Here is a 23168-nt window from a genome sequence, read left to right as displayed (position 1 = left end):
AAGCCTGCCTCACAACTAGACAATTGGCGTACCGCCAAGAAATATCCTGCATGATGCAATGAAGACTTGCTACAGCTAAAAAATTAAAAAAAAAAAAAAAAAAAGACAAATCTCAGACAGGGGCTGCTTTTTCCCAAATTAAGTAAGTGCCATGGGCTTCCCTGATAGCTGGGAAAGAATTTTTCCCTCAGCTGGGAAGAATTCACCTGCAATGCAGGAGACCCTGATTTGATTCTTGGGTTGGGAAGATCTGCTACAGAAGGGATAAGCGGCTACCCACTCCAGTAATCTTGGGCTTCCCTGGTGGCTCAGCTGGTAAAGAATCCGTCTGCAATGTGGGAGACCTGGGTTCGATCCCTGGGTTGGGAAGATCCCCTGGAGAAGGAAAAGGCTACCCACTCCAGTATTCTGGCCTGGAGAATTCCACAGACTGTATAGTCCATGGGGTTGCAAAGAGTGGGGGACATGACTGAGCGACTTTCACTTTCATGGAATATAGCAGCAACCAACCCACAGCATAGAGTCTACAAAACTGGAAATCAATCTAAATTATTATAAGCAATTGAGACTCTGGAGTCATTTGTTACTGCAACAGAATTTAGTAAAAGCTTGACTGATACAGAGAAAATTCCAAATAAATAAAGAAAAAAATATTTCTATGTGTTTAATATGCCAAGTGTGTCTGTATCTAATGACTTTAACTTAAGAGGACATTAGGTAAAAAGCCACAGTAAGAACTGTAACCAGCAAATGGAAAGTATGTGTGATAAACTCTCCATAAACTCAGAAAAGAACTGCATTTTCTGTTTTAAAAACTGCATATAAAGTGAATGATGCTGTTAAGTGATTTAAATATGCTACTGGGGAAAAAATTGTCCAAGTCTCAAAATCTGGCCCTGCCCATTCATCTGAACCACTTGGCTGGTCCCTGCAGACCTCTGATAATACACAAAGATGATCATTGTGATTTTTTTTTTTTTTTTTGGATGCAGTTATCAACTGATTCTTGTAATCTAACAGAAAACTTCACACTAGTCATTTTAAAATTCTCTAGTTTTAAATCCTGGTATCACTTCAAAGTCAAACGTCCTAAAGTTAATAGGGAAAAAGAGGTTTTAAGTAAGAGCCAGACCTCAAAGGGAAAAGGGACGTGAAGGATTTTAAAACTCCTCCCTGACAAGATCAGTCTGGGTTCTACTCCAGATGGGCACATCCCCTTGAGATGAACACTCACACACAAACACAGACAATAACAACAATAAACAAATACAAACTGCTCAAGGATAAGATGCTCAAGGATTGAAAGCTCTGCAAACTTAACCAATGCTCAGTTCCTGTGATTATCAAAAGCACAGTTGACTGCCAGGCACCTATCAATTGCTCCACACGTGGCAAAGTGGATGAGCTCCAGGGAATATTCTGCTATGCACCTCGGCACGCTGGCAGCCATACTCTCTAAGAGGATCAATGTTAATGAAGAACAAATTGAGCTGAGATAGGAATCGTCCAGCTTATAAATAGATGAACATCAATGTCCTGTACAAGGCAAAAATTCCACTTTCCTTTCAAAGTCCAACATCTCCTGCTTAATGAAATGCAACTCCTGAAATGCTTCAATGCAGTCCACCAGGTTCCTCTGTCCATGGGATTTCCCAGGCAAGAATACTGGAGTAGGGTGCCATTTCCTCCTCCAGGAGATCTTCCCAACCCAGAGATCCAACTTGCATCTCCTGCACTGGCAGGCAGATTTCTCACTGCTGAGCCATCTGGGAAGCCCAAAGAGTAGAGATTCCCAGGAAAGACTCCACATTAAGGAATGAGAATCTCTGAGAGTGGGATCGTGGAATATACATTTTCAACAAGTTCTCCAAAATGAGCTTCTTATGTTGCCACTAGAGTTCATGAAACACAGACTTTTGAGACACTCTGCACCTTATGTGTCTTTGGTCTTCACATGGTTGTGCTTATTTTCAAAAGTATGTGTCTAAGTGTGGCAGAGAGACCCGCTCCCACTTCCCCGGGGACACACAGTGGTCCTCCTTTGTTCTCGCTGTGACTGTGTGACGGGGAACCAGTCAACAGAAAGTACACGTAAGTGACGTGCCAACTCCTGCAGTCAGAGGTCCATAAAAACCATCCATTGGACTTTCCCCTCCTTTTTTCTCTGCCACCTCTACAAAGACAGAGGTAGTGACCATGGATTTTAGATGCTGAAATGGAGAGGCATAAACAGATGGAGCCAGAGGCCTACGATCAAAAACACTTGATGTGGACTTTGAGCAAGAAACACGATTTGGTTTGACCTAATATATTTTCAGATTTCTTTGTTACAGTAGCTCATGTAATCTTCATGAAAACATTAGTGCACACAAATGCATTTTTATGGAAAGTCAATGAGCATTTAACTCTCTTGCTAGCACACAAATTAATTCTTAGGTTTCACCTAATGTTACTGTGTTTTTGTTTTTTATGACAAAACCCACCAAGTAATAATTATCCTTAATTTCTGCTTAAGCTGTCAAGAATCAAAGCCTTTACTATCCCCAATTTGTACTAAAGTAACTGCAATTTTTACTTAAAGCAGAAAACGTCAGAGCTCTGCTATCTTTAAGTTTTTATAGAAGCACGATCGCTATAACAGAGGATTCAAACTTCCAGCTTACACATGTGATTTTTTTGTTGTTTTCACGAGCATAATGCTCTTTCTGACTTCTCTTTGTGAGTGGATGGAATTACACCAAAGAAAACTATGTGGTCTTTCCAGTGGGAGAAAATGATTTTCTGACTGACTATAGCAGACCATTTATGGGATCTGAGAATGAAATGGGGGGGTGGGGCGGGATTCATGCTGCTGTGATGAAATATATGCAGAGCAGTCCTAGATAGTCCTAAAATTTTCAGGAAACTTACTCATAGAATGAACAGGTAAATAACCCTAAATGCGGTTTCTTCAAATTGTCTTCTGTGACCCGTCTCCTTCCAGGACCACTTACGGTACGTTCTGCGCTGCCTTCAATCACAAAAGGATGCTAGAACAGCGCAGGGGCTATTGTGCAGACATGTAGCTTCTCTTTCTTTACTTTTCACATTAAATTTCCTCTTCTCCTTGCATCTTCTTCACCTCCACACTGGTGTAGCCCTAGCCATAATGCCCTTTGTATTAGCTCGAGCCCTTGGATGTAAAAAACAGAAGCCCAGTAGACTCAGCTTAAAATAATAAAGGGAACAGAATCTATATCCCTATACTGGGGCTGCTTCATAGCGACAAAGGGCAAGAAAGCAGCTGCTGAGGGAAGAAGGCTGGAGGGCCGGCAGCCAGGCAGTCTTTAGCCTTTACTCTGTCCCCCGTCTCTGTTTTCAGTCTCTGAAGGGCTGCTTCTCTGTTCTCTGTGCATCAGCTTTCTCAGCATGATAGGGAAGTTCTGCCTCAAATCTCCAAATTCAAACACTGTAGCCTGTCAGGTCAATTTTCTAACTTCTAGGGGAGAGTAGCTGGTTGGCCCTTCTCTGGGCTAACCAGCTGAGACTACCTGGAACATCCTAGGTGCAGGTCTAGGCTGTGGAGGCGAAGGAGCGAATCCCCGGGAGGAGAGACAGTCACTGATGCTTGTACAGGCCGGGCACCTCAAAGCCATCTCTAGTCCTCTAAGTATCACTGTGCTGTTAAGCAACACACCAGCAAGTCTAAAGTCTCCAACCACAGATAATCCGACCCTGATGGTTGGAAGCAGGAAACCTAAACTCTCTCCAGAACCATGCTTTCTAAAATGGGGTACCAATATTCCAGACAAATGTACAAATAAACGTACCTTGGGATACAAGAAGAAAATAGAAATAAACCCTCTTCATAAATGCACTTAGCTATTTTAATTTCATATTTTCTCCACAGTGAACATATTAGGATTATAGCATATTTTGATCTATATAAATAAATCAGACATAAATTCATATATATTATTTTCATAAATGCTCACAACCACCCTGTAAGTTCTGGGATTATTCCCTGTTTACACATAAGAAACAGAGACTCAGAGGTTAGTTCTTAGATGCCTGGTTTGTCCTCCCTACGCCTGCAAGTCTGTCTCAGTGTATATGCGTGTATGTGCACTGCGTGGTGATGCTTAAAAAATATTTTAATTATATCAGTGCATCTAGGAAAAGGGTTTGGAGAATACTGTCCCAGAATGCAGAAGATAGGAAGTCAGAAAACTGAAGCCTCCAATTTCTGCAAACATGAGAAAATTTTCCATCAAGAAGCAACAGACCTAGGTCTGAAGTCAAATTTACTGTTGTGTGTCTTTGGACAGATCACCTGACTGCTCCGAGGCGCAGCTGGTTGGTGCAGAATGAGAGTGATACCCCCTTCCTTGATGCCATCAGCAATAAGCTCAGCGTCTAGCTGAATAACAGCACTTACCTTACTGTCACTACAGCGTCAACCAGTCACCAGCAACCCCACCTTCTCCCTTCCAGTGGAGCCATAAGCCCTTGAGGACAGGTGGAGTCCTATTTCCTACAGTATGAGTGCACTGCATTTCATTTGGGGAGCGGTTTGGGTGGGGTTCAAAAAATATTGATTTGATACACTCCTATCAAGTTTATCAGTAATGCTTTCTACTTTATTCTATTTAATGTTAAAATTATTCAAGTAAATGGCCATTTTTATTACTGTAAAAGTAGCATTATAAGATATAAATACCTTTCCTACATCAACAGATACTTGATGAATGCATGAATAAATCAAAACATGAATAAAATAGTTGGATGGGTAGGTGGACAGATGAAGGGTGAATGGATGGATGGAAGTAAGGAGGCATGACAGATTCAAGGAATATTTTTAATTCAGTTTCCACATTTAAGCAATTTAGAGAAACTGGGGGTTTTTCATCTCCATTTCCAACTGCAAAATGAATGTGCAAGAATAAGAGTATTTACTACAATAGGTATTTCCTTGAGAGATCAAAATATTTCATTGTTATCCACGTAAGTAGTAACTGAGGCTTTTGTGTCAACAGATTCAGAACATACTTGTCTAAATGTCACTAGGAATTTGTTAATATTTGGACTCCTAAAAATGTCGACAGTCACATCAACATTGGCATATAGTCAAAAAACAGTTTTATAATTGAAAAATATTATTCATTCAGTCCAGAGATGGGTTCTCTTAACTCTTTGTCATGACATGTTAACATACCTCTGCCTTCCAGGCTTAGGGGCATTAAATGAGGAGTGATATTTTGTGGTGGAGCTAGAGCCTTACTCCTCAGTAACCCACCGATCATCTGTTGTATTTTGATTTCACAATTTGTGACACTATCAAGTGCCATGGTGCAACTTTCAGATACACTGTTTTAGGTAAGGGGAAATCGCTGGGTTCTCAGAAAAACCTTTCACACAGTGACCAGTGATGCAAATATCATGGAAGGCAGAAAGCACATTTTGCCCATGAACAATCTATGTATTCTTTACCTCAAAGTTTTGTAAAAAGCTATTGTTGCTGTTTAGTCACTGAGTCATTTTTGACTCTTTGTGACCAACTCTTTTCTCGCCTCTTTCCCGGGCAAGAATACAAGAGTGGATTGCCATTTTCTTCTCCAGGGGATCTCCCAGACCCAGGGATAAAACCCACATTTCCTGCATTGGCAGGGGATTCTTTACCACTGAGATCCAGCCTGGGATCCAGCTACTAAGTTTCCATAAATTAGGAACCTGAACAATAGAGTATAGTTCAAGGAAAAATGAGTGTCCAAGACAAGACAGTGCTAAGATTACACATTAAGGTATTTAGGGAAATTATTGTTTGGGGTCAAAATCACATTGAAAATGCTTGGTAATACCTCATTCCCTTGAACAAAAGTCTAGTAGCTGGACAAATCTTTCCCGAACATTCCTAATCAGAAACTTTTCTCTACGTTCCCCCATCTAAACTATCTAAGTTAGCTTTCGGGTTTTGGTCCTCGGTAAAGGGGTGGGGGGGGGGAATAAAAAGATGTTGATACAGAGGGTGTAAATCCCATGCCATCTGGTTCTGTTGCTGACAGTTCTCACCTCTGTCACACCAGGATTTACAAAGCAATTTTTAGGATGAAGTTGCTTCAACCTCCACTACTTGTTTGGAATCCCACACTCTCCTTTTCACATCTCAGACGCTGTGCTGTTGTAAGTGGATGGCAGTGTCCAGGGCTGTTATTGCAAGAAGAATGTTCACAGAGCACAGACATGGGAAACTGAATCAGACACCACAGTCATTTGCTTATGAAACACTGGGAAACACTCAGGCCTATTATTTACTCAGAATAAATCTCATCAGCCATCCTTGGACAAAAATCAAGTCTTTGTTAACATGTGTGTATGCAATAACTTGATTAACCTATGAATTCCTGTCTAATTAGTACTTATCATGAAGGACTCATAAACCAGTGTTGTATCTTTATTTATACTAGGATAATTTTCTGTGTGCATTTGAATTTCTAATGATCTTGTAGTGAAATCAGTAACTGACTGGTAATTATACTAATTCCCAGCTTTTCACACTACTGGTAACTAGAATAATAATTAAGCCACAGATAATCCCTGGCTGGTACCTTATTTTTGGCTTGCCAATTCCTGATCTTCCAGCTAATTTTCAAGAGTATACAAATCCCGTTTGCCTTAAAGAAGTGGTGGATTATTCTGCAGAGATGATGATGAATAGGAAATGGCAGAAAGGTCACAGAATGAGTGAGAGATAAGACTCCTGTCAAATGAGAGTAGCCCGCATTGCTTAGGAATTATGCGGACTCCCAAGAAACATTTCTAATTGTCACCCATTGTGAAACAATTTTTCTTTCTTATGGCATCAAATAAATGGGGACTGCTCTTCAGCAAAGCAGCCCCAGGTTGCTGCTACTTTCCTATAAATTGTCTGAATACATGAATTAATTAAGGGAGTAGGAGGAACATATGCAGTTTCCACACTTTGGGACTCCTGTTGAGGCTCTCCCCTTGCATATCTATCACCCTTGTCACTTATCCAGTTCCTCTCCATACTTCTAATCAAAAGAATCTCCTAGAAGATGATTTATTTCCAAGAGCCAGTATACTGCTTAGCAACTAAGTAGCACTCAGTAAATAGAGGGTACTATTATTTGTTGTTATTATTACCATCATTACTATTATTATTATTTTGCCCCTGTGTCTACTTTGTCAGGCTATGACTCTATTAGAGCATATGACAGATGAATAAAATATGAGGGTATCTTCAGTAATCAGAAAGTAACAGTGACATTAAACATTTCTCACCAATGAGAAGAGAGCAAGTAGAATGGAAGAAACATGGCAAAGTCAATAAAAATAACACAGTGGTGAAGACAGAAAAGGGAAACTCATGTCCTGGAGGGACGATGGGGCTTTATGGGAAGAAGACAAAATGGATCACAGCGGGGTGGCCAGTGCCCCACATCACACGTGCTGAAAAACCCTGAGGTCACGGCTTCAGCTGCTCTATGCTGCCTTATATCCTCCCCTGAATCAGAAGTCTCCCAGTCCACAAGAAAATGAAGCAGGGTGGATAGAGTTGCTGTGGTCAGAGTTCGCTGTGATCTGTCCATGTCTGCACCTGTCTGCTCGGTGCCCAGGGCATATCAGCTGTTAAATGCATCTACCTCTAGAAACAGGATTTGCAGTGCATTCTCAAAGAGTATTTATCATTGGCCAAATCTAAAAAGATTCCTCTATTCATTTCATGAATATGTTCATTTGTTAATTATTATTTACTGACTGCTTGTTATAAAACAGCCTTGTGCTGGGCACTTGGGTGTAGAACAAACTTGAACATAGGCTCTGTCTTCAAGATGCCCCCAAACCAAGGGGTCAGGGCAGTGGATATAAATTGTGTCTTGGCAGGCACAACATTAGGTAGACCTAGATCAATGACAATTCTGTTTTCGGTGTCTAAATCTGTTGCTCTGGTTCCTTTCATTTTCCTGCACAACCTAGCATGAAGGAAAGTATGCTTTTGTTGTTTGTTCTCCTGTGCATGTACCGAGTTCTTAAGAGCTAATGCACCATGTCCAGGCATATTTCTTTCCTTCTTTCCCAACAATTCTACAGACTTCCACGGTCATCCCAGACTGTGAGCTTTAAAAATGAAAGGAGAACTATATGAAGTCACCAAAGGCAGAGAGAAATCAGTATGTCACTACATGAGGACAGCTGTGATTGGTGGGCAGTTCTCCAATTTCATGACAATAGAAATGTTTCATCTTGTGTAATGTTTTATCCAACAGCCTATTAAGACACTCTGTGTGCAACTAAAAGAGTCCCTCCTCTGTCATCAGCAAGTGCATCATAAAAGCACTTAAAGAAGATCATCTAGGGAGGCTTATAAATCGGGTCAACATTTCCCAAATACATCATAAACAAGACTGCCCAGCTACTATTTTATGTTGATTTAAACAGTAAATTTTAGTTATTTTGATACTTGCTTACTAGCTGTAATTCTAACACTGTTTTAGTGGTTAGTGTGTATCTAACACATCCCTCTCCCTTTTCTTTTTTTTTTTTCTCATAATGAAACTCTTTTCCTTTGAAAACTATGTCTTTCTTATCCCAGTGCTTGTCATTAGATAGAGCTGATTTCAGCCCTTTGCTGGAGGGAAAAATCTCATAAGCAAGGCTGATCCAATTAAAATCAGGAGCCACTGAGCAACAGGCTGTCTGGTCCAAGAGGCTCTCCATGAGAGCCCGGAGTTGCCAGGGGCCACCTGTGCTACACAGGGAGTCTACAGAACAAAAGAATCAACACGGAGGGAAGCAGAGACAAAAAATACCAAGAAAGATAAACTGCTTATGAAACTGGCTAAGCCAGTGCTTGCAGTAGTTTGAGTTCTCAGGGAGCAAAGACTGCTGCTGCTGCTGCCAAGTCGCTTCATCATGTCCGACTCCGTGCGACCCCATAGGCGGCAGCCCACCAGGCTCCCCCATCCCTGGGATTCTCCAGGCAAGAACACTGGAGTGGGCTGCCATTTTATTCTCCAATGAGTGAAAGTGAAAAGTGAAAGGGAAGTCGCTCAATAATGTCCAACTAGTAGTGACCCCGTGGACTGCAGCCCACCAGGCTCCTCCCTCCATGGAATTTTCTAGGCAAGAGTACTGGAGCGGGGTGCCATTGCCTTCTCCGGAGCAGACTAGAGTCTGGGATAAAAGATTTTGATTAATGATCAAAACCTGTGAATACAAGGAGGCAGGAGCAGGATCTGAGATCAGCAAGAAGTCAAATTGGGGTCATCCAAAAAAGTCACGGTCATCCTGGCAGGTAGCTCTGGATTGAGCACTGCTCACCAGGACTGCCCAGTGTTAACAGGCAGAAATGGCTGACCACAAGACACCCTCCTCTTGTTCAGACACCAGATGCAGGCAGCACCTGAAGGGTGAGGCCATAGGCAAGTGGCTCCTGCAGCCAAGGAGACTGGGGAGGAGCTGAGAGCAGGAGCCCACTGGCTGACCCCACCGCCCACAGTGAGGCAGAGAGGTGCTCTGGGTGGCACATCTCCACGTTAATCACATGGCTCTATAGAGAGCATGTGATCAACCCAGTTATATGAGCCAGTAAAACTCCCTGTTTTCTTCAAGTCAGTTTGGGATCAGTTGCTTTTCTTGCTAATCAAGAAAATCTATGCTTCCCTTCAAAGTCAAAGATCTGATGGAACTTCATGATGTCAGCAAAATATACACTGCTGAATTAGACTGGGGAGCCCAATTTAAACTCATACTCACCAACACATGGGCAGGCAAGGCAGATAAGCCCCAAATTTGCAGTGTGCAGCTGACTCAGACATTTCAAATGATCAGATACTGAAGACGAGGAATGTCTATTCTACTGGGCTGAAGGTTTTCTGATTTAAACTGCCAAGTCACCAAAGGGCCACAAGGACTGGCTCAGATGTCATGAAACAAATGAAGTTTAGCATATTTTCATTTGAATAAGTTTTACTCTCATGGGAAGAAGACTTTTCAGTTTCCCCTCTGGTCAGGAGCACAAGAGGAAAATCCAACCAGCACTCCAGGCTCTTAACAGGGAGCAGGGCTTATTAAATTATTTTCATATGTGCAGAAGATCATTTTCACTCTTGTAGCTATTTCATTAAGCTCCTGAATTTTCAGCAATATTTCAATTTATACCAATGTAGCATAAAATTTGCAATTTCAACACCTCAATAAAAATGATGTGAATATATAAACATATTTCATTTTCAATACATATTACATATGTATCAAGAGGTCCAACAGCATATATCAATAATCATGTATAAGTGTGTGTGTATGAGGCAGGGGGGAGAGACAGAAAGAAAGAGAGAGGGAAAGAGAGAAAAAAACCCCAGAGACACCGATTTATGTCATGGTCTAAAACTGATTAACAAATGATCATAGTGTAAGGATGAAGCATTGTTCAGCACCATTAGGTAACTGAAATGAACTTGATCTTGCCTGCCTTTAGACCTTTCTTGTTGGAACGAGTAAATCATGTTTGTAAACTTCTCTAGATAGACAATGTTTTACTGAGTTTCTTATATTCCAATTCAGCTGGCAGAATACAATGCTTGGATTATCAAGTTTCTCAAGGTAATTTATGGAAGCAATAAGAGCACATATGCTGTGGGTCGTTCCCTGAAACTTATTTAATAAATATAAGAAGCAAAAACATAGCACTTGTTACCTCCAGAGTGTGGTGGGGGGCCGCAGAGCAGGACGACTCCCTGGCCTTCACGCACTGACACTGTACTTCTCATTTTGGTTTTAAAATTTTCAAGATCTGATTTGAAAACAAAACAAAACAGGATTTCAGAAAGGACCATAAATTTAAAATGTTCGCACAAGAGACATTCCTTCCTTTTTTAGGAAAATTTAAAAAAAAAATCCCTTCTCAGGAACCTTAGGAGAACTTTCAGCATTTGCTTTGAGAAGGAAAATTTGGATTTTGATTTCTTTATTAATGTTTTTAGAAATTCAGTAATAAAAATAAAACTATACTCACTAACCCTGTAAATTAAATTCACATATTTCTTTTTATTTATAGTGAAACAATACAAACTGTTTTCATCATTGCCCACATAATTATTTTTAAGTATTTAATAAAGTGATTAAGGCAAAAACTATTTTGATCACCAGTGATTATTTTTGAAAACCATTTGATTTCTTCTAATAATCATCCAGAATAGCAAATTCTAATTCATATTCTCCAGCTTATAGCATGGAGAATATTTATGGGCTTCATTTTGAACAAAGCTTAACACTATGAGGAAAGAAAAGAAAAATCTGTTTCTTTAAACTCTGATTAAAAAAAAAAAAATACTGTGCATTCCACAGTTAATACACCATCAGGTGTCACTCTCTGTACCAGAACAATTGTACTGTCAATTTGTGAAAGAGTATACTTACTTCATAGCTTTTAAGGGTTGATATAAATTGCCTATGTGGTGACTATGAAAAGTAAGGCAGAGCATGAATTTTAAGGTACAACTTCAAAAATTTCAGCTTTGCCTTGAAAAATGCAAAAACCAAAACAACCACCTTCAAATTGATAAAACTACAAACTGTAGACACATATGAATATTCTAAGCACTGTAGATCAACACATCAAAGGGAAATAAGAAGCCCTACGTTATTTCATTTCATTGTTACTAAAAACAGCATTAAATTGTTAGATTATAAACATGGAATAAAACAATCAGCAAAACTCATCATATGCGTGACTATAAAAGGAGAAAACAGAGTGTCCATGGATTTATTCAGAATTTACCCTACAAAAATTATATAACACGGCATTACATCATCTTAAATCTATAACCAAAAGCAGTATTATTTAAAACAGTAAGGCTCTTGAAATGTAACTGAGTTGAAACTGCAATACTGAAATGTTTTCCAAAGACTAGATAGAAGAGTAATGTAATTACTCTTACATATAATTACATATACAACCCCAAACCCAAGTCAAAGTTTCATATGGTTCAATCTTGACAAGAACTGCATTAGAACAAGGCCTGTCTAGGAGTCAAAATAAATAGGAAGTCATGCCAGAAATGATTCGGTAGAAACTTTTAAGATTTTTCTTCCTGTCTCCTAATTCTTGCAAACATTATTCTGAAGCCTCCAAAGCCAGATTTCAGGAAACCAACATGATAAGGAGCATCTAAAAAGAACCAGAACTAGGATCAAAGCTGAATGTGAATTTCAGAAAGAGGATGGATTACTGGTTGCCAGTGTTTAGGGAAGTTGGGGGCAGGACTACGGGAGTGGTTATAAAAGGGCATTGTGTGGGTTCTCGACCATGAATGGATATACAAACTACATGTGATACAACTGTATAAAACTAAATACACAGACACACACAAAATAAGTATACATACAATTGGGGAAATCTGAAATAAAAATCAAAGATAGAGACTTCCTTGCCAGTCCAGTGGTTGACTCCATGCTTCCAGAGCAGGGGGTGCATGTTTGATCCCTGGTCAAGGAACTAAGATATCACAACAAAGATAAAACCCACCTCTCCACATCTTCTACTTTCTTTCGCCTTCTTCCACACCACCTACAGGCGGCAAGTGGCTCACCTTGACTGCCCTTCTGGCCACACGCTGTGCAGCTCTAAGACTTTACAAGTTCTAATCACACCCTGGAGACAGTAACTCCCAAGCTGACATTAAAGGCAGGAACGTAGAGCCAGGAAAGATGCACTCCTTATTCTGATTGCTTGCTCTGTGAATATGCACATGGACCATTCTTGGTGTATGAAACAGTCCACCCTGACACATGGTAACTTTCTATAAAGGGTCAGGTTTTCGAAGGGCTGCTCGCACACTTCACTTTCAAGTTGATCTCACCACACCAGAGGAAGATGAGGCCACAAGACGGCAGCCGTGCACACAGCGAAGGGTGAGAGGAGACTGATTTCCTCTGACACTCACGTGCTCAGCTTGGATTCTGAGTCTACTGGCTACATATCACTGATGCTGGTTTCTCTACGTGGATTCATCCAGGCAGGCTATCAATCAGGATATGCGAAATGTCATATAGTATAACTGCAGGGCTAGAGTACACAAATCTACCTCTGTAGGACTTAAAATCAGCCAAAGAATGCCTACTGTTTCCCAACAAGAAGCACTTGTTTCCTGAGCATCAAGGTGTGTTCAGCTAAGCGAAATGAGAAACATCACGTTCAATATGGTAGGGACAGAAAATAAAATAAAATCTGCACTTACGGTAAGGTCTACTACGGTGGGATGGATGTTACAGAATGGCCTATACATTTTTGACCAAAGAATTCTGTATAGATCGTGTTATGGGACATGCTGGAAAAGGTCGTATGTTGAACTGGATATACATATGTGCAGTTGGCTATGTCATAAGTACAAAAAAGATGACAATAAGAGATGTCAAGGTTAAAAAAAAAAATCCCCCTAAGAGGATTAAGATGGAACATACAAGTAGCAATAAATCTGAAACTGTGGCCAGCTGACTAAATGGTCCTAAAGTTTAAAAATTTAGAGCTCAGTCTCAAAACACCTTGTGATCACTTGCAATTAGAACACGAGAAACTAATAAAATCAGCATCACTGAAAACTGCATGTGAGCTTTACTACTTGTATAACACAACCCTACTGTATTCTATGAGGTGAAGTGTTGTTTTTTCAATTAAAATGCAAACTACTGTCTAGTAGTGATAGTTCAATTGCAAATGTAATACAGATATTAGCAATGTAATAGCTTTCTACACATAATTCCTTAAATTTCTTTAATGTTTAATATTGAAATGCTTTATAGTTACCAAATGAAATCATTACCTGAACAGTGTCAACGACAAGATTGCTTTTGAAGGAATCAGAAAGCTTCCAGTAAGAGAAGTCATGCGTGTGTGTAAAAAAGCTAGGGGAAAAAAAACACAATGAACACACCCAAAAAGACAATAAAGATCAAGACTGCAGCTCAGTGAAGGTTTCTGTCTGACTCTCTCTGATACCAGATGTTATAAATAAAGAAGAATCTCATGCAATGATCCAGCTCCCATGATCACAGGTATAATTTCAATTAGCTGAAAAATCTCAGTAAAGGAAGCCCTACTACAAAAAGAAAAGGAAAACTAGGGTTCTCGGGATGATCACGACTTTTCCTTTTTCCTGACAGAAGCTGAAGCCTCCAGAAGGCAGCCCAAATTCGCATATAACACAGAACCCACTGACTCTCAATCATCAGCAGTATCAGCAAGACATAAACTTAACCATTATCTCCTGCTCTATATTCCGACTTCCAGATTTAAAGCGTCTCCTCCTCTTTTGTTCCCTTTCCTACTTAACATGTTAGTCAAATTCTCAAAATGTTTAATCAACAATGAAGTTACTAAGGGAAAATTCTATCATGGCAGGCAATATGTATGTCCTGGGAAAATAAGTGTTTCCTTCTGTAAAAACAATGGCTTGCTCAACAAAGTCAATAGTATCTTAATTTTTCTTCCCCAAAAGCAGAGCCCAGAAAGACTTGAGCGACTGAGTGTATATGGATAATTTTCTCAGGAGGTAACACAAAGAGTCTGAGGTGAATAAAAAAGGGATGGAGGAAAAAATCATTACATGGTACATGATTTACTACAGTCAATGAGGGCTTAATTCTACACGAACCTCTGTTAAGTGTACAGAATGTCACTTAGACATTCTCCTAGAATGTCAGTTTGAAAGATGGGTGGGGAAGGGGGGTTCATCCTTGGTTGTCCAATGATTAGGACTTCCCCTTCCAATGCATGGGATATGGGTTTAATTCTCGGTTGGGGATTCCATACGCCTCACAGCCCCCCAAAAATAAATAAATAAATAAAAATATATAAAATATAAATATATATAAAATATAAAAAAAACATGAAAGAGAGGCAATATTGTTCAGTTCAGCCGCTCAGTCATGTCTGACTCTTCGCAACCTATGAATTGCAACACGCCAGGCCTCACCAGCTCCCGGAGTTCACCCAAACCCATGTCCATTGAGTCAGTGATACCATCCAACCATCTCATCCTCTGTTGTCCCGTTCTCCTCCTGCCCTCAATATTTCCCAGCATCAGGGTCTTTTCAAATGAGTCAGCTCTTTCCATCAGGTGGCCAAAGTACTGAAGTCTCAGCTTCAACATCAGTCCTTCCAATGAACACCCAAGGCTGATCTCCTCTAGGATGGACTAGTTGGATCTCCTTGCAGTCCAAGGGACTCTCAAGGGTCTTCTCCAACACCACAGTTAAAAAGCATCAAATCTTTGGCGCTCAGCTTTCTTTATAGTCCAACTCTCACATCCATACATGACTACTGGAAAAACCATAGCCTTGACTAGATGGACCTTTGTAGACAAAGTAATGTCTCTGGTTTTTAATATTCTGTCTAGGATGGACATAACTTTCCGTCCAAAGAGTAAACATCTTTTAATTTCAGGCTGCAATCACCATCTGCAGTGATTTTGGAGCCCCCAAAATACAGTCAGCCACTGTTTCCCCACCTATTTGCCATGAAGTGATGGGACCAGACGCTATGATCTCAGTTTTCTGAACGTTGAGCTTTAAACCAACTTTTTCACCTTCCTCTTTCACTTTCATCAAGATGCTCTTTAGTTCTTCACTTTCTGCTATAAGGGTGGTGTCATCTGCATATCTGAGGTTATTGATATTTCTCCTGGCATCTTGATTCAGACCCCAGCATTTCTCATGATGTACTCTGCATATAAGTTAAATAAGCAGGGTGACAATATACAGCCTTGACGTACTCTTTTTCCTATTTGGAACCAACCTGTTGGTCCATGTCCAGTTCTAACTGTTGCTTCCTGAGCCGCATACAGGTTTCTCAAGAGGCAGGTCAGGTGGTCTAGTATTCCCATCTCTTTCAAAATTTTCCACAGTTTATTGCGATCCACACAGTCAAAGGCTTTGGCATAGTCAATAAAGCAGAAGTAGATGTTATTCTGGAACTCTCTTGCTTTTTCAATGATCTAGCAGATGTTGGCAATTTGATCTCTGCTTCTTCTGCTTTTTCTAAATCCAGCTTGAACATCTGGAAGTTCTCGGTTCACGTATTGCTGAAGCCTGGCTTGGAGAATTTTGAGCATTACTTTGCTAGTGTGTGAGATGAGTACAATTGTGTGGTAGTTTGAGCGTTCTTTGGCATCGCCTTTCTTTGGGATTATAATGAAAACTGACCTTTTCCAGTCCTGTGGCCACTGCTGAGTTTTCCAAATTTGCTGGCATATTGAGTGCAGCACTTTCACAGCATCATCTTTCGGGATTTGAAATAGCTCAACTGGAATTCCATCATCTCCACTAGCTTTGTTTGTAGTGATGCTTCCTAAGGTCTGCTTGACTTCCCATTCCAGGATGTCTGGCTCTAACTGAGTGATCACACCATAGTGATTATCTGGGTCATGAAGATCTTTTTTGTACAGTTCTTCTGTATATTCTTACCACCTCCTCTTAATATCTTCTGCTTCTGTTAGGTCCATATATTTCTGACCTTTATTGAGCCCATCTTTGCATGAAATGTTCCCTTGGTATCTCTAATTTTCTTGAAGAGATCTCTAGTCTTTCCCATTCTGTTGTTTTCCTTGATTTCTTTGCACTGATCTCTGAGGAAGGCTTTCTTATCTCTCCTTTCTATTCTTTGGAACTCTGCATTCAGAAGGGGATATCTTTCCTTTTCTCCTTTGCTTTTCACTTCTCTTCTTTTCACAGCTATTTGTAAGGCTTCCTCTGACAGCCATTTTGCCTTTTTGCTTTTCTTTTTCTTGGGGATGGTCTTGATCCTGGCCTCCTGTACAATGTCACAAACCTCCATCCATAGTTCATCAGGCACTGTGTCTATCTGATCTAGTCCCTTAAATCTATTTCTCACTTCCACTGTATAATCATAAGGGATTTGATTTAGGTCATACCTGAATGGTCTAGTGGTTTTCCCTACTTTCTTCAATTTAAGTCTGAATTTGGCAGTAAGGAGTTCATGATCTGAACCACAGTCACCTTTTGGTCTTGTTTTTGCTGACTGTACAGAGCTTCTCCATCTCTGGCTGCAAAGAATATAATCAATCTGATTTCGGTGTTGGCCATCTGGTGATGTCCATGTGTAGACTCTTCTCTTGTGTTGTTGGAAGAGGGTGTTTGCTATGACCAGTAGTTCTCTTTGCAAAACTCTATTAGCCTTTGCCCTGCACCATTTTGTACTCCAAGGCCAAATTTGCCTGTTACTCCAGGTGTTTCTTGACTTCCTACTTTTGCATTCCAGTCCCCTATAATGAAAAGGATATCTATTTTGGGTGTTAGTTCTAAAATGTCTTGTAGGTCTTCAGAGAACTGTTCAAGTTCAGCTTCTTCAGTGTTACTGGTTGGGGCATAATTCAATAAATACTTTAAAAGTGGTCCACATCAAAAACCAAAAAAACCTTTAATCAAAAAGAAAGATGGGAGTCTGGAGTATTTGAATGCAGGTTTTCAACCTTAATAGTGAAAGGTTTTCCCTAGGAGCAATACTTCCCCTACAGGCATCAGAGTTCACCCTGTGAACTTTCATGGAACTATCTGTCTTACCCACACTGCACATTAATCAGAGGTGGGCAGAGCGGATGTAATACATTTTGGGGGTACCAAAATGTCTGCTGCAAACAGATTTCATACTTAAAGCCCTGAATTTTTAGAGGTTTTAAAGTAGGTTCATATTGTAAGTTTCTTAGCAGACTTAAATATTTTAAATCTGCTTAGGAAACAGAGAAGCACTTCATAACACCTTAACATCTTCAGGAACTTTTTTTGTTTTCTAAACACACTTGGAATATTGGCACAACTGCTGAACTCTAAGCACCTATAAACACGTTAGAAGACCTTTCCACACAGGTAATCCACAGTTCAGCTTCCTCTGTCTCCCATCACCCCATTGCTCCAGCACTCCCAACTCTCAGCCACATACACTGAAACACAAACTACTTGGATGTCCACAAGCATAAACATGCTTGTTCAATCATGCAATGGTGCTCCTACTCCTTCATTGACATTGTACTTTCATTCATCTTCAAAATCAGCTTCATTCACACCCTCTTCTTGAAACTCTTGAAATTACTTCCATCCTTTTATGTCAGTATTTTCTATACTTTTCTTTTTTTCTATTTTGTTCTCCTATTCTAGGGGCTCCACTAAGATTAGAGCATTGTCACTTTCACCTTGATAGCTCTAGGCTACTGCATATTTGCCAGCACTGTATGGGTCATCAATAGTTGTTTGAAATGAGTTAAATTATCTTTGCATCCATCATGTACTTTTCCTTAGAATCTCCATGCTGGGTCCCCCCACCAGAGTTAAATCCTGTATGCCTGGGTTGCATTTTTAAACTTACTACCATGAAATTTAGGAAAAGAACACAAGACTGAGCACACCAGGCATCCTGTCTCTGCTCTAGGATAACCCAGGTCTGCGAGCCTGGAGGAGTTATTACTTGATTGGTCTGTTGTTGTTGTTGTCATTGTTCAGTTGCTCAGTTATGTCCAACACTTTGTGACTCCAATGGACTGCACCACACCAGGCTTCCCTGTCCTTCAGCATCTCCCAGAGCTTGCTCAAACCCATGTCCATTGAGTCAATTACGCACCCAACCATCTCATCCTCTGTTGTCCTCTTCTCCTACCTTCAATCTTTCCCAGTATCAGCATCTTTTCCAAAGCGTTGGCTCTTCGCATCAGGTGGCCAAAGTATTGGTCTTCAGCATCAGCATCAGTCCTTCCAATGAATATTCAGGGTTGATTTCCTTTAGGATTGATTGGTTTGATCTCCTTGCAGTCCAAGGGACTCTCAAGAGTCTTCTCCAACACCACAGTTTGAAAGCATCCATTCTTCAGGGCTCAGCTTTCTTTATGGTCCAAATCTGACATTCATACATGACTACTGGAAAAATCACAGCTTTGACTAGACAGACCTTTGTTGTCAAAGTAATGTCTCTGCTTTTTAGTATGCTCTCTAGGTTGGTCATAGCTTTTCTTCCAAGGAGCTACCGTCTTTTAATTTCATAGCTGCAGTCACCATCTGCAGTGATTTTGGAGCCCAAGAAAATAAAATCTGTCACTGTTTCCCCACCTATTTGCCATTAAGTGATGGGATCAGATGCCACAATCTTCATTTTTTGAATGTTGAGTTTTAAGCAAGCTTTTTCACTCTCCTCTTTTACTTTCATCAGAGGCTCTTTAGTTCTTCTCTGCTTTCTGTCATAAGGGTGGTGTCATCTGCATATCTGAAGTTACTGATAATTCTCCTGGCAATCTTGATTCCAGCTTGTGCTTCATATAAATTAAATAAGCAGGGTGACAGACAACATATAGCCTTTACGTACTTTTTTCCCAATCTGGAACCAGTCTGTTGTTCCATCTCCAGTTCTAACTGTTGCTTCTTGACATGCATATTGGTTTTGCAGGAGGTGGGTACAGTGGTCTGGTATTCCCACTTCTTTAAGAATTTTTGAAAGTTTTTTGTGATCCACACAGACAAAGGCTTTAGCATAGTCATTGAAGCACAGGCAAATTTTTTTTCTGGAATTCTCTTGCTTTTTCTATGATCCAATGGATATTGGCAATTTGATCTCTGGTTCCTCTGCCTTTACTAAATCCAGCTTGATCAACTGGGAATTCTCAGTTTCTGTACTATTGAAGCCTTGGCTTGGATGATTTTGAGCATTACTTTGCAAGTGTGTTAGATGAGTGCAATTTTGTGGTAGTCTGAACATTCTTTGGCATTTCCTATCTTTGGGATTAGTCTGTGCCTCCCAGTTTTTCATTTGTAAACTGTGAACAACACCTGCCCTCTGAACCTCACAGGGCTTTTTGAGAGGGAACTCCAGCATCACAGGCCTGCAAACTCGGAAAAATAAAAAGAATTCTAGAATTCAAGACTCCCTTATTCCTTTTGAGTCTCTTCCCCCCCCCCCCCCGACCCTGCCACCGCCCAGTATTCTAGCACTTATATATTTTAAATTATCCAATAACAATCTAAGATGTTCATAATTATTTTAATGTTCACAATCAGAAAGCTTGATGAGGTACCCAAGGCAACAGCTCTCATTCTTCTAGATCCTGAAAGCAGGTGCCAGAGCAGAAATCACAGGAGGGCTTATTCTTGCGGCATCCTGTCCATCAAAGTGTATGGAAATTGCTGGTGCAGTCATATTGCTGTTTTGGTTTTTGTTTTGCATTTTCTTTTTTTCAGTTGAAGGACAAGTGCTCTATAATATTGTGTTGGCAACACAACATGAATTAGCCACAGGTATACATATGTCCTCTCCCTCTCTGCTTTTACAACTATCTGTAGTTCAGTCTCTTTCATCATCTATGATTTCAAACATGCAAAGATCATGCATACAAAAGCAAAATACATTTTCCAATAACTCTCAAGCTCCACTTTTCTTAAACAAGTTCCCTTTCCCACTGACCACCTCTTTGTTTCCTTCCACTTTTTAACTTGGGTTGAACTCAAGTCTGTATCCTCAAGAGTCAGACAAACCCAGCCACAAATCCCTTTCCTGAAACTGCCTGACCTACGGTAGATTCCTTCACTTGTTGATCCATAGTTTCATCATTTGTAAATTGAGGATAATAATAGAAATTATCTCTGCTATTGTCGTGAGGAAGAAATAAGATATGCTATACCATTTACTTAAAACAGTGTGTAACATAGAAATGTTCAAAAGCGATAACTATCATTTTTCTTCACATTCTCTCAGAACTCTTGATGCTTCTACCACTGTATCTATATCAATGCTGTGCTGATCAAAATTTTGATTCAAAACATGCATTTTCTGCTTGCCTCTGGATACATTTTGGAAATCTAAATGCCATCTTAGAGTCAACATTTCATTTTCCTATTCTTACAGTGGCCACTACAAAACCCTACAACTTCTGTACTGTATTGTTACTAAGACTCCCATGTAATTTGCCACTTGTCATTCCTACATTTGTTTGACTCATTCAATTTTATCATGTTAATTGTTTTGCTAAGTTCATCCTCTTTCTTCCCATTTTTCTCTAATTTCTCAGTACTACCATTTAAATTTTATTGGAAAATTTTTAGAATGCAAATTCACCTGGAGTATACAAAGGATATGGCCCCAATATGCCATGTCTGTCTTTTAATTCTCAGCATCCCCACTGTCATAAGAATATGCTCTATCAAAACTCACTAAATTGATACATAAAGGGATTAATGGATGGATGGATTTACAAGGCTGTGTGACAGAATTTTGTGGAATTGAGCTCATTAATTTTCACAAAAGCTCCATTTAAACGTAATATTTTTCCATTTTTCAAAAAAGCTGTGGCTCAAAGCAGTTACGGACTTTCACAAAGGTGACAGAGTAAGTGATAGAGCCACTTAAAATGATTTCAAATCCAGTTCTTTTTATCTTTATACCATGTGAGAAGTTTATCTAACCTTTGGGCTGGTCTCCTCACCTGTGGTCTCGCCCTTCTCATCAATCCATCTATGTGCCCACAGAGTTGAGTTCAGCTTTCTTCATAAAACACATTTCCAGTTTTTAATACCTGCTCAAAATTTTACATCAATCTGTCATTGCCGAGATGATGAAGTCCATTTTCTTGTTCTAACATTCAGCCATTCATTCAACAGACATGTTTATATTCATAAATATATGTGTGTGTATTGAATGCATGTGTGAAATATGTACCTGTTTTCTAGCTATTGAGACAAGAGAGCTGCTTTGTCATTCAGAGTATTTCTGATTTTAAATATTACTTATTCCCCATCCTTCTCCTTTCAACTTATGTTGGGCTTCAGTGATTGACTGGTCAGATCTCCTAGCAGTCCAAGGCAGGCTCAAGCATCTCCTCCAACACCACAGTTCAAAAGCATTAATTCTTCGGCGCTCAGCTTTCTTTATAATCCAACTCTCACATCTGTACATGACTACTGGAAAAACCATAGCTTTGACTAGACGAACCTTTGTTAGCAAAGTAATGTCTCTGCTTTATAGTATGCTATCTAGGTTCGTCATAGCTTTTCTTCCAAGGAGCTACTGTCTTTTAATTTCAAGGCTGTAGTCACCATCTGCAGTGATTTTGGAGCCTAAGAAAATAAAGTCTGTCACTGTTTCCATTCTTTCCCCATCTATTTGCCATGAAGTGATGGGACCAGATGTCATGATCTTAGTTTTCTGAAGGATGAGTTTTAAGCCAGCTTTTTCACTCTCCTCTTTCACTTTCATCAAGAGGCACTTTAGTTCTTCTCTACTTTCTGCCATAAGGGTGGTGTCATCTGCATATCTAAGGTTATCGATATGTCTCCCAGCAATCTTGGTTTCAGCTTGTACTTCATCTAACCCGGCATTTCACGTGATGTACTCTGCATATAAGTTAAATAGGCAGGGTGACAAAAGACAGCATTGACGTCCTCCTTTCCCAATTTGGAACCAGTCTGTTGTTCCATGTCCAGTTCTAACTTGTTGCTTCTTGACCTGCATACAGATCTCTCAGGAGGCAGGTAAACAGGTCTGGTATTCCCATTTCTTTAAGAATTTTCCACAGTTTGTTGTGATCCACACAGTCAAATTTGGCATAGTCAATAAAGCAGAAGATGTTTTTCTTGAACTCTCTTGCTGTTTCTATGATATAACAGATGTTGGCAATTTGATCTCTGGCTCTTCTGCCTTTTCTACATCCATCTTGAACAGCTAGAATTTAATGAATTTAGTTCACTTAGTATTGAAGCCTGACTTAGAGAATTTTGAGCACTACTTTACTAGCATGTGAGATGAGTACAATTGTGCAATAGTCTGAACATTCTTTGTCATTGCCTTTCTTTGGGATTGGAATGAAAACTGACCTTTTGCAGTCCTGTGGCCACTGCTGAGTTTTCCAAATTTGCTGGCATATTGAGGGAAGCACTTAAATAGCATCATCTTGGTCCAGTTAAAAATACTCATCCTTTGTGACAGAAGAGTTCTCAGATAATTCCAAACTATACAGTAATTGTGTTTTAGATTAGTGCTCTCACAAGACTAAGGATTTTGGTTAGGCCCTCCTCCACCTGCTCTTTTTGCTTTCCAGAGACCTCAAAGTGCACCTATCCAGCACAAATTGCTTCCACTCAAGCAGTATGATTTACCCCCTCTAAGATAGATACTGTCCTCT

At 40.0% G+C, this 23168-nt stretch overlaps 1 protein-coding gene across 1 annotated transcript in view; it reads right to left on the bottom strand.

The window, feature by feature from the left end:
• The window catches only part of CNTN3 (contactin 3), a 297915-nt gene that overhangs the window by 173126 nt on the left and 101621 nt on the right, over nucleotides 1-23168 (bottom strand). The window contains exon 4 of the mRNA XM_061129162.1: nucleotides 10697-10792. Within this exon, the coding sequence (XP_060985145.1) occupies nucleotides 10697-10792 (96 nt within the window). The remainder of the gene's footprint in view (nucleotides 1-10696; nucleotides 10793-23168) is intronic.

Source organism: Dama dama, chromosome 24 (assembly GCF_033118175.1).
Source record: "Dama dama isolate Ldn47 chromosome 24, ASM3311817v1, whole genome shotgun sequence".
Taxonomy (NCBI): Eukaryota; Metazoa; Chordata; class Mammalia; order Artiodactyla; family Cervidae; genus Dama; species Dama dama.
The sequence above is the reverse complement of the archived record's forward strand: the minus strand, read 5'-3'. Positions and strand labels throughout refer to the sequence as shown.